Genomic DNA, 11,762 nt, shown 5'->3' with positions numbered 1-11,762 from the left:
TATAATTATACAAATAAATAAATAAATAAATAAATAAATAAATAAATAAATAAATAAATAAATAAATAAATATTCTTAAATATGATAAACAAAAGATTCAAGGTGCTGTTAAAATTTACTGTCACCCCAAATGCAAGTCTGAAAATATGAACCAGACCAATAATAAAACTGAAACCATTCATTATTGATTTATAAAATTGATTCTTGAATCCAGATTGATTCAGATGACAAATTTCTGAAAATTACACAAAACTGAAAAACATAAAACATTTGATCTGAGAATTAGATTTTGAGAAATCTTTGAATTCTCGAAGAGTTCACATAATAATGGCAGAATTAAACTAATTTAAACATGTATCAAACTATTCAGAAGAGTAAGCTAATCACAGAATTCCAAGGTGACAGAAATAGAACTGTCAGGGTCATGACACCCTTCCCCACCAGCTTAGGCTTACTCCTGGAAGCCTAAAAACAAATGATGATGTGAAGATTTCATTGCCCCTATATCTTCCCAAGTAGCAGAGGTATCATCATTATGATCCCATAATACCTTTACCTGTTCCAGCTTGCGACCTCTGAGATTTAGCTCTCTTTGCTGAATGATCTGCACTAGTTCCAACATCAATTGGCCATCCACTACCTGTAATGCATTCCAATTCAGAACATTAGTGATATCAGGTATATATTTCCTTAATACAGACACATGAAAGACATCATGGATTCGAGATAGATTGGGAGGCAAAGCAAGTCTGTAGGCGACCAGACCAACATGTTCCAGGATTTCAAATGGTCCCACAAAACGTGGAGACAACTTGGAACCTTTAAAATATCTAATAGGACTTTTTCTGGGTCTGACCCACAGAAATACTTTGTCCCCAACCACAAACTGATGCTCAATCCTATGCAAATTTACATACTTTTTATGTCTATCCTGTGCTGTAACAAGGTGTTCCCTGATTCGTTTCACTTGTTGTTCCATATCTTGGAGCATTTCAGGACCTAGGAGAACTCTATCTTCCAAATTATCCCAACTCAAGGGTGTTCTACAAGGTCATCCAAACAAAGATTGAAAAGGAGCCATACCTATAGAGCTGTGATAATCGTTATTATATGAAAATTCAACTAAATGCAAGAATTCTTCCCATTTGTTCTGCCTATCAATGACGTACATCCTGAGCATGTCTTCCAGAATTTGATTTATACACTCAGTTTTCCCATCAGTCTCAGGATGATATGCAGAACTGAAATTCAGTTGAGTACCAAGTTCACGTTGCATAGACCTCCAAAGTGAAGATGTGAAAACTAGGTCCCTATCTAATATAATCTTCTTTGAAATCCCATGCAGTTTTACTATCTGTTCCATATAAATATGTGCTACAGATGCAACATTATATGAGGATCTTACTGGAATAAAATTTGCAACTTTGGTTAACCTATCCACAACAACCATGATTGAATCATGCCGCCTAACTGACAAAGGTAAACCTATGATAAAATCTATGGACATGGTATCCCATTTCCATTCAGGCACACTGTGAGATTGAAGTAAACTAGCAGGATGCTGATGTCCAACTTTCACCCTTTGACATTCTAGACATCTAGTGACAAAATCAGCAATATCCCTTTTCATACCTATCCAATAATAATGTTTTTTAAGATCAACATTCATTTTCTTAACACCAGGATGTGCTGAATAGGGCGCTTTATGAACTTCAAACATAACCAAATTTCATAGCTCTCCAACCTCAGGAACATAGATACCACCTCTGCAGATCAGCAATCCATCAGTGCTGATTGAATAACCTTCAAATCTACCCTCTAGCGTGCTACCACTATCAATAACAACCTTCACATCTAAAAACCAAGGATCAAAAATCAGGTTTTGCAATATTTTCTCCTTCAAATCTATTGTGAGAGTTAAAGAAGAGAGTTCGTGATGCCTTCTGCTAAGTGCATCAGCCACCTTATTCTCTTTTCCTTGTACATATTTAACTTCAAAGTTATATTCACACAAAAATTACATCCATCTGCATTTCCGTGCATTCAGATTTGGCCGTGTTAAAATATATTGAAGACTTTTATGATCAATACGTAACTCAAAATGCTGTCCAAGGAGAAAATGTCACCATTTAGTCAACACATGCATTACTACAACAAGTTCCAAATCGTGAATAGGATAGTTTAACTCATGATCCTTAAGTTTCCTGGACTCATAAGCTATCACCCTGCCAACCTAAATTAAAACTGCTCCTAATCCATCCAAAGAAGCATCTATGCAAACCACAAATTCTTTACAAGGATCAGGTACAACCAACACAGGTGCACTAGTCAGACGTTCTTTAAGATGCTGAAAAGCCTCTTCACACTTATCTGACCAGAAAAATTTCTTATCTTTTCTCTAAAGAGAAGTAATAGGATGTGCTATTTTCAAGAAATTAGCCACAAACCTTCGGTAATAACTAGCTAGACCCATAAAACTTCTCACTTCAGACACGTTATTAGGTACCAGCCACTCTATGATAGCTCTAATTTTAGCTGGATCCACAACTATTCCATCTCCCATAATAATTTGTCCAAGGTAACTTATCTCGGATTTGAAAAAGCCGCACTTTTCAGGATTAGCATACAACTTATTCCTTTGGAGACATTCAAAAACTTGTCTCAAATTCTTTTCATGCTCCTCCAAGGAGTTAGAATAAACTAGAATTTCATCCAAAAAGACAACTACAAACTTATCAAGGAAGGTTCTCAAAAATCCCTACATCAGAATCATAAATACTGATGGCGCATTTGTCAAATTGAAAGGTACAACTGTGAATTCATAATGCCCATACCTAGTTCGAAACGTTGTTTTATGAATACTGGCCTCTTGAATTCTAAGCTGATGATACCCAGATTTAAGATCAATTTTAGAGAATACCTTAGCACCCTTAACTTGATCAAATAAATCATTAATTCTAGGTAACAGATACCTATTCTTGATAGTAAATTTATTCAACTGTCTGTAATCGATACACAGTCTAAGAGATCCATCTTTCTTCTTAACGAAGATAACAGGTGCTCCCCAAGGAGAAACACTAGGTCTAATTAGCCCTTTCTCAAGAAGTTCTTCAAGCTGAACTTTGAGTTCCACTAATTCTTGTGCTATCATACGATACAAAATCTTAGAAATAGGTTTAGTTCCAGGCACAAGATCAATCCTAAAATCGATTTCCCTCTTGGGCGGAATACCTAGAATTTCTGTTACAAAGATATCAGAAAATTCCTTTAACAAAGGATGATCTAAATTGGTTTGCTTTACCGTGGGTTTTGAAAAATCATTTACAAAAACAACAAATAGCTTGTAGCCCTTCCTAAAAAACCTTTGAAGTTGTTTAGCAGAAATAATTCTAATAGAAATAGGCCTTTTAATACCTGCTATGATTTTACTTGCTCCAACATCATCAATGCATTCAATAATCTTTTCGTTGCAATCAATTACAACTTGATGTTGATCCAACCAGTCCATTCCTAGAATTACATCATAGGTTCCTAAAGGAATAACTCTGAGGTTCGCTATAGTGGTAAATGCCTTAAGATGAATCTCACAATCTACCACAATCAGCCTAGTTTCTACCTTAGATTCAGAAGCTAACTCAACTTGCCATGCCATCTCAACCTTTCTCACAAGAATACTACAATATTTAACCAAATTGGCAGAAATGAAAGAATCAGTGGCACCTGAGTCAAATAAAATGGAAATTTTTGTACCTTGAAAAGTACCTTTAGCCTCGATAACCATGTTCTGATGTTTTGCTTGGTTATGATCCATAGTAGCAAAAATATGGTGGTTCCTGCCAGAATCACCAACAATAGCTTGAAAACCTGATGCTCTTGGCTTACCTTGATTATTGCCTTTTAGAGGACAATTCCACTGTAAATGACCCAGCTGCCCACAATGCCAACATTTTGCTCCTCTTTTGGAACTCTTATCCTGTGAGGAATTTTCTTGTGGTGGTGTAAAACTTTGTTTCACACTTTCAACAGGCTTAATGGATTTAGGTAGTTTAGGGACCTTAAACCCCTTGTCTGATTTGGTAAACTTATTGAACTTCTTCTTTTGGGATTTACTACCATAGCCACTAGGTGTTGCCTTAGAATCATCCCTGAAGGATTTTTGATTTTTACTACTGCTAGGAACAGATGGGTTAACAACACTCTTGGTTGAAAAACTAGATTTCATTTCAGCAAGCTTAGCCTTATCAGCAGCTTCCTTAATAGATTTAGGTTTGAAAGTTCTCACTTCCTCACCAATCCTAGGATTTAAACCTCGGATAAAGTGTTGCACTAAAGGTTTATCACCTTCATTCCAACCAGAATACTTTTTAAGCTAAAAGAATTTTCTTTCGTACATTTCCACTATAGAGTTTCATTGAGAAATGTTAAAGAATTCCTCAGACCTGGTTTGCTTCCAGTACTCAAACATAAACCTTTCCCGAAACCTTTCAATGAATAATTCCCAAGTGACTTGAGAAATATGTAGTCCAAGGTGCTCTAACTCCATATTCCACCAAATTGATGTAAAAGACCTTAACTGCATTGCAGTCCAGCGAACTTTCACATTAGTGTGATAATCATGCAGAATAAAACATCTTTTGATGTTTAGAAGCCAAGCTTCAACTTCATTACTAGCTTCAGTTCCATTAAAATATGGACCTTTGAGCTTAGATATGTCTTTCAGTTGAGTCCTGATAATAGGATCTTCTACAATAGCCTAATTGACATTAGGAATCTGCAAATTCTAAACATTTGCTCCCCTACTAGGAATGTTATTCGTAGCTTGAATCCCATCCAAACGTCCAAGAATCTGCTGAAGAATTTCAGCTCGAAAACCCCCTTGCTCCTCATCATGAGGAATTTCATCATCAAGCATTTCTTGATGAACCTGACCCCTTCCTAGGCCACGACCTCTACCTTGGCCACGATCGCGGCCTCTACATCCACCTCTGCCTCTGCCTGCTTCGACATTAGCATTAGGGATACCTCGTCCTCATCCTCCTCGTGTAACAAGAGTCATAAAAGAGATTTAATTAAAATCTCATAGGAAGCATAATGAAACCCCTAATAAAACCTATCGAGTCTCGAGTGTTTAAACCTGGCTTTGATACCAAATGTAATACCCTAACCAACACATAACCATAAATATGACCAAACAACTTAAAATCAAACATACATAAGAGATAACAATTTTTTTAATAACAATTTCCATTACCAAATAACCTTATACAACAAGTACGGTAATGAACTCATAATCAACAATGTAACATTACTATTTATTACATTTGAGTATATTATATATTTATACTCTCTTATCAGAAATACAATGTCTTTTGAATTACATTCAAGTTAAACACTAAATCTGAATATTAATCAACCAATTTTCTTCTGGGTCCGTAATCAAACATATCTTGAACCTGGAAACAAATCAGCACAACCACAACACAAAAAATAGGGCTTAGATCACAAGTTAAATTGATAAAACCTCCAGTAAACCTGCACGTTAGATTTAATAACAAAACTATAACCATTAAATCAAAATAACAGATGTACTGTAAATACAATTTTCTTTTCACGCAGATATGTAGAAATAAACTCGCATAGAATATGACAAAGTAATGATCCAGTAGTCCATGGGTGTCAACATAAGAATCCACGTTTAGCCACTCATAGAACTCAATATGTCAGGTGAAACCATAATGTTCTTATCTTATTATATGATTCCCAACCCATGAAATTTTAAATATTACCACTTGATTAACTAACTATCATAAACTTTCCCATAAGGATCTAGACTAGTGTCAGAGGGCATCCGGCAACATAATTCTATCACCACAAGTTACTCGCTTTATGACAGCCACCCAATCTAAAGGATTGCACTTGCATAATCTAACAGACACATAATTCTAGTTATTCTAATTGGAAGAAAACGTAAATTCATTTTCCAATTCCAACAATACATTAATTTCATTTGCTCCAATTAAACAATTGAATCAGCAACAGAAATATCATATAAAACCAAATGAAACCATAGTTGTATCGTTTCACAATACATATACCAAAAATAGTCTTGTCCCTTTACTTTTCACAAACATCCAACTTTCAAACTACATTCCCATTATATTAACTAATAGTAAAGAATTGACTATTCTAGGCTTCACTATACTTTTATTTCTTTTTAACAATACCAATAAAATATTGTTACAAATTGACATCAGACTGAAAATTAAATCAATTTCCATTTCCAAAACCAAAAATCATTGTAATTCAATTTATAATTATAAATTTAAATTCTAACAATCTATTCACAAGAAATTACATATACATTGATACATATAAATACATACATACATACATATATATATATATATATATATATATATATATATATACCTGGTACATACATACATACATACATACACACACACACACATACATACATACATACATACATACATATGTACTTACTTACATGTACCCATATACACAAATTACTTTATGAATTTAAAGTCAGAATTATAATAAATAAATAAACTTTTCTATTTGTATATCAAATAACTTGCTGTTACCCAATATCAACAATTACCAATTCATAACATCACCTTTCAGTTTTAAATTTGTCACACACACACACAATGCCTCTAAGACTAATATAATTCATCTTCCAAAAACTATTTTACAAATGCCTCTTTCCATTCTAGAATTAGCATAACTTAAAGTTACAAATTTCGACTGAATCTTCATGCAATTAAAATATCATGCAAGATCAAAGTATCGACTGATCTATTGATTACTTCCAGCTCTAATAATAATAATATTTACGTTGAGAGACAAAAATAACCAATTTTTTTTTTTAATAATGCCAACTGTTGATATCATAATCATGCCTAAACTTGCAACATAGTTATGTAAAAACTACTACCAAATGCCAATATGGCTATATAGCTCTATTTGCCTAAAACTCATGACTTCAACATAACAAAATTTCAAACCCTAATCTCATTGACCGTTTGTTCAAATATCAATGTTACTCATACCCTACTAACCATTTAACAATATATCTCACTCCCATTAACACATTTATGGCCTCAGTTCATGACCACAGCTTTAAAGACTGCGTACTTGTAATCATAGCCGAGACGCACACAGCTTAGAAGTATTGTACACAGAGATATCACCTTCTACCTAAACAAATACAAACACACAAAAATTTGAAAACATACAGAACTTGGCTTTTCAACAACCATCAAAACCATGCTATTTTCCATCCACATGCAGACTTTCTATCGCAGGCATGTTTGGGTAAAACCCAAATAATAAAAAACAAAACCCCGTATAACAACTTCCACATTTCTCATTTACGTGCAAATGTAACTATGTAAAAAAAAAATAGAGCTAACCTTGCACCCAGAGCCTACTCTTCATAGACCCTTTTCTTAAATGTCAAACACACTTCATGTAATCCACTAAACATATACATCACATAACATACAATGAAACTTGAATTTAACAGTGTTAACAAAAAAAAATTTACATACCCAAACTCAAGTATGAGTGCATACAGAACCTAACAACATTAAAATTTGCCAAACCCTACATGTAACCATGCTTGGGTATCTATATTAACCAGTAAATAAAATTTAAACATTCTAACATTCTTCATCCCTTACACCCAAATCTGGGTTTAACCACTTACAATTTAAATATACAAAACTTCACAAATCTGATGAAACATAACTAAAACTATAGGAAAGAGTCAAGAAAAGCCCCCTGCCTGTAAGTGCGAATCGATGCTCACAAGAATACGCCTGTAAAGCCTTCTACCATAACTCTCAGACCATGCTTCCAACTTTTATGCCGATTTCCAAAGACACCAAGAAACTTTCTCAATGGCAAAGACTGAGAAACACAACCATGGAGCAACAGAAGAATGAAAATCACAAAATTATGAGGACTTAAAGAACAGAGACGAATCGAACACTCCTCCATGATTAATAGTTCCCTCAATTTAGCCCCAAGAAACCCGTTCCACAAAGATTTCACATTTACCATCAGGAGATCATCGATAACAGATTGAAATCAAAATGCAACCAACACCCATAAAAAATGACAGATTGACCATGCGATAAAATGCTCATAACTGCGAGCTTAACCCAATACCCCATTTCTTGAGCACTCTTTGACACTTGTCAAAGATAGTACCAACTTGCGGCTCGAAAAACCTGCCAACATTTAAAACCCACTATCTCGACCACCTTGCCCAGTCCAAGACATGCCATGTTCGAATATGCATAGATATCTTAGGCTTTGCTTCTTTTTTAGGTTAGACTTAGTTGAATACAATGCGATAGGATAGTTTAGGTATTAACTTTAGATAGTTTAGATTTATATTAACATTAACATTAACACAAGATAATATTAGTATTAACATCAATATCTATATTAATAGTAATACTAATTAATACTAATATTAATATATCAACATATATATTAATATTAATATTAGTTATTATTAATATTAATATCAATATTAATATTAACATTAATACTTGTTAATATTAATCCCACTAACACACAAACTCTGCCAAACGACAAGTATATATATATATATAAACACAAGCACACAAATATAAAAACAACTATATATATATAGATATATAAATATATATATATATATAATACTTATATATATACATAATTATTTTATACTAATGCACTTATATTCATATACGTATATATATATATATATATATATATATATATATATATATATATATATATATATATATATATATATATATATATATATATATATATATATATATATATATTCTTAAATCTGATAAACAAAAGATTCAAGGTGCTGATAAAATTTACTATCACCCCAAATGCAAGTCTGAAAATATGAACCAGACCAATAATAAAACTGAAACCATTCATCATTGATTTATAAAATTGATTCCTGAATCCAGATTGATTCAGATGACAAATTTCTGAAAATTACACAAAACTGAAAACATAAAACATTTGATCTGAGAATTAGATTTTGAGAAATCTCTGAATTCTCGAAGAGTTCACATAATAATGCCAGAATTAAACTAATTTAAACATGTATCAAACCATTCAGAAGAGTAAGCTAATCATAGAATTCCAAGGTGATAGAAATAGAACTGTTAGGGCCATGACATTCACTTCCTTGACTTGACATTATAATTCTATATTCAACATATGGTTTGTAGGTGTACATGGTAGATATAATCCTATAATGTTCCCTATCCTAGTTATATGCTATTTGGGATTCACTTCTCTATATGCTTCTCTTGATATAATTAATATCCTTATATTTATCCTCTTTAAATCACCTTGTTTGATTAAATCACTTTTTCTATAATATAGGTAATCCACAATTGGTGTTTCCACTGTGAGTAGATATTATTACCTTTTTTTTTTCAATTATAGGTTTTCTTTGTTAAAGAATGATATAATGATTCTTCTTGTAACTGTTTGTTATCTATAAATAATGCTCTGAGTTCATAATACTCAACTCTCTATTCTAATATTAATATCTGATGTAAATAAATGCCCCATGACTATCATTCTATATTCTTTGGCCCCTATAGAATGTGTAGTATTGATATCTCTGTAGTATTTTGCCTTAAATTCCTACTGAATGGACAATGTTTTACTATGCTGTAGCTAATGATAATATCAACACTGATTTGGAAGATTAATTGATGACTGTATTAGATTATTAAATCGATCTTCAAAGATGATTTCTATGTTCGTCTCCTTACCATCTGTGCTAGATACTCTGTACCAATGGTTTGATGAGCCTCCTCCATTATTTGTAGACTCAACAAACCCATAATTTTGGAAGAAGATGTTTATAGTAACATAATGAGTTAACTATGAAATTATTGAGCTCATATTATATTAGCATTGGCTATTTGGCTCTTTCGTTGGCGTGGCCCACTAAAAATCTGAACGAGTCCTTCCTGACCAGTTCCCTATTTCTATTCTTTGAGAGCATTGTGTTTGATGTTGTTGAAGCCAAGGTCCAAGGAAAAAACTGGTTATCCTCCATCAAGAGCCTATGTTCAAACTTTATGAGCTTCATTGTGCCCTATGTCCCCCTCTAACCACCAATGTTCTCTCCATCACTGACCAAAAACCTAAACTTTCTCCCTCACTGTGTTGCCCTTTAGAGTCTAAAATTTAAAACTCTATAGCTACTCCCAATGTGAGTTGTATTTCTTCTAGTGACTCCTATATCCTGGATACCTCAAGTGCTAAAAATTGAAGACAGGCCTTGTAAGCCCGAGAAACATGCCTAGACAAAAAAGTTAAGAAAATGGTCCTTGACCTTGACTATGACAGTGACGAGGACACTCAAAAAAAACAAACATGTTTCTTGAGTAGGTTGGCTAAGGAAAGGGGTAAAAAAGATATCGAAGACTTGGCTAAAAAAGAGGAGACATTGTGGAAAGTGAAAGCAAATTTTTTGTTAAGAGTGAATCAGATGACTCTTCCTATAAGGAAAACCAAAGCCCCATGAGGGACCCTTCCCTAAACCCTTCTATTAATCCCCCTCCCCTCACCAGCCCATGTAGAATACCTTCTACTCCAAACCCCCTACAACGCCCCATAATGTCTCCCCTGTTGAACCTAAGCAATGTTGCAGTTGATAGTTTTAGCAAAGGAAAGACTAGTGGTCACTTCATGAAATGCTGCAACTCTTCTTCTTCTCACTTATACAACCCAAGCATCATGCACCAACCTTAGCACAAGGTGATCAAACAACCCCAACCTTCCTAACATCCAAGGGAACCCAAACAAACATCAACACACCCAAAAAAAATTAGGTATATTGCAGACCTTTTGTTAGCAGTCATAAGGTAAATTGCAACACTTGACTCTTATACCATACACACAACCAAGAATGCAATTGGATCCTCTAGGACTCCCAAGCACCAAGGATAGTTTGGAACAACTCCTATATTACCAAAAAAAGGTGTAACAAAGGTTGGAAACCCTGCTAACCACTTACCAAGCAAATTGCTACAACCAACCAAACAAGCACTTAGGTTTCTTAGCACTATTTTCCACCAATAACTCAAAATGTTTACAAAGGACTAGGAAAACAAAAGAAAAATTCAAACACCCTTTTCAAAGTGCCAAAAGAATCCAAAGTTTCAAAACCTAACTCCACTCTAGGATACCCTAACCTTAATCTTGCACACAAGCTTAATTAGCAACTTTAGGCTTGGTCTACAATGAAAAGGTTAAAAATATGGGTGCATGGATCAATTCTTCAACTTTAGTGTGTCCTCCTAGTCAAATTTAAGATGCCTTGCCTCCACACTAAGTCCCAAGTTCCTTTTATCACTCTAACTCATCAAATTGCAAAAACAAGGTCTAATACGTGGGTCTTATTAGACCTAGGGCTTGCTCTTAAAAATGCTTGCTGCAATCTCCCGCCTCCAGGCTTTTGACATCTGATAATACAATGCCCTAGTTTGCTCCATACCAAATTGGAGAAAATTCCAATAGTGGAAATTCAAACTAGGGCCATTCCTTTGGCCAAAACCCTTGTTTTGAGGGCTTCACAAGCAACAAGGAAGAAAAATATATAGCTTGCAAATGAAATCAGATTTGTCCTTGAAACCTATGCCAAAACTTCATAAAATTCAACCTCCAACTTTTCAATGCAAAACAACCACTATACA

The 11,762-nt window shown here is 33.9% G+C and overlaps 1 protein-coding gene across 1 annotated transcript; it reads right to left on the bottom strand.

The window, feature by feature from the left end:
- Window positions 1–366: 366 nt before the first annotated feature.
- On the bottom strand, window positions 367–5,007 carry LOC149561699 (uncharacterized). The gene is made up of 12 exons (XM_089827888.1): window positions 4,954–5,007; window positions 4,440–4,573; window positions 3,883–4,295; window positions 3,763–3,833; window positions 2,763–3,658; window positions 2,486–2,636; window positions 2,282–2,398; window positions 1,745–1,846; window positions 1,170–1,354; window positions 698–1,043; window positions 557–640; window positions 367–465 (listed from the first exon to the last, which is right to left on the bottom strand). The coding sequence occupies exons 1-12, from the start codon at window positions 5,005–5,007 to the stop codon at window positions 367–369; spliced, it is 2,652 nt and encodes an 883-aa protein (XP_089684014.1).
- Between the last annotated feature and the right edge of the window lie 6,755 nt (window positions 5,008–11,762).

Source organism: Cupressus sempervirens, chromosome 4 (assembly GCF_028749045.1).
Source record: "Cupressus sempervirens isolate cs-2001-9-10 chromosome 4, ASM2874904v1, whole genome shotgun sequence".
Taxonomy (NCBI): domain Eukaryota; kingdom Viridiplantae; phylum Streptophyta; class Pinopsida; order Cupressales; family Cupressaceae; genus Cupressus; species Cupressus sempervirens.
This window is presented reverse-complemented; position numbering and strand designations above follow the sequence as displayed.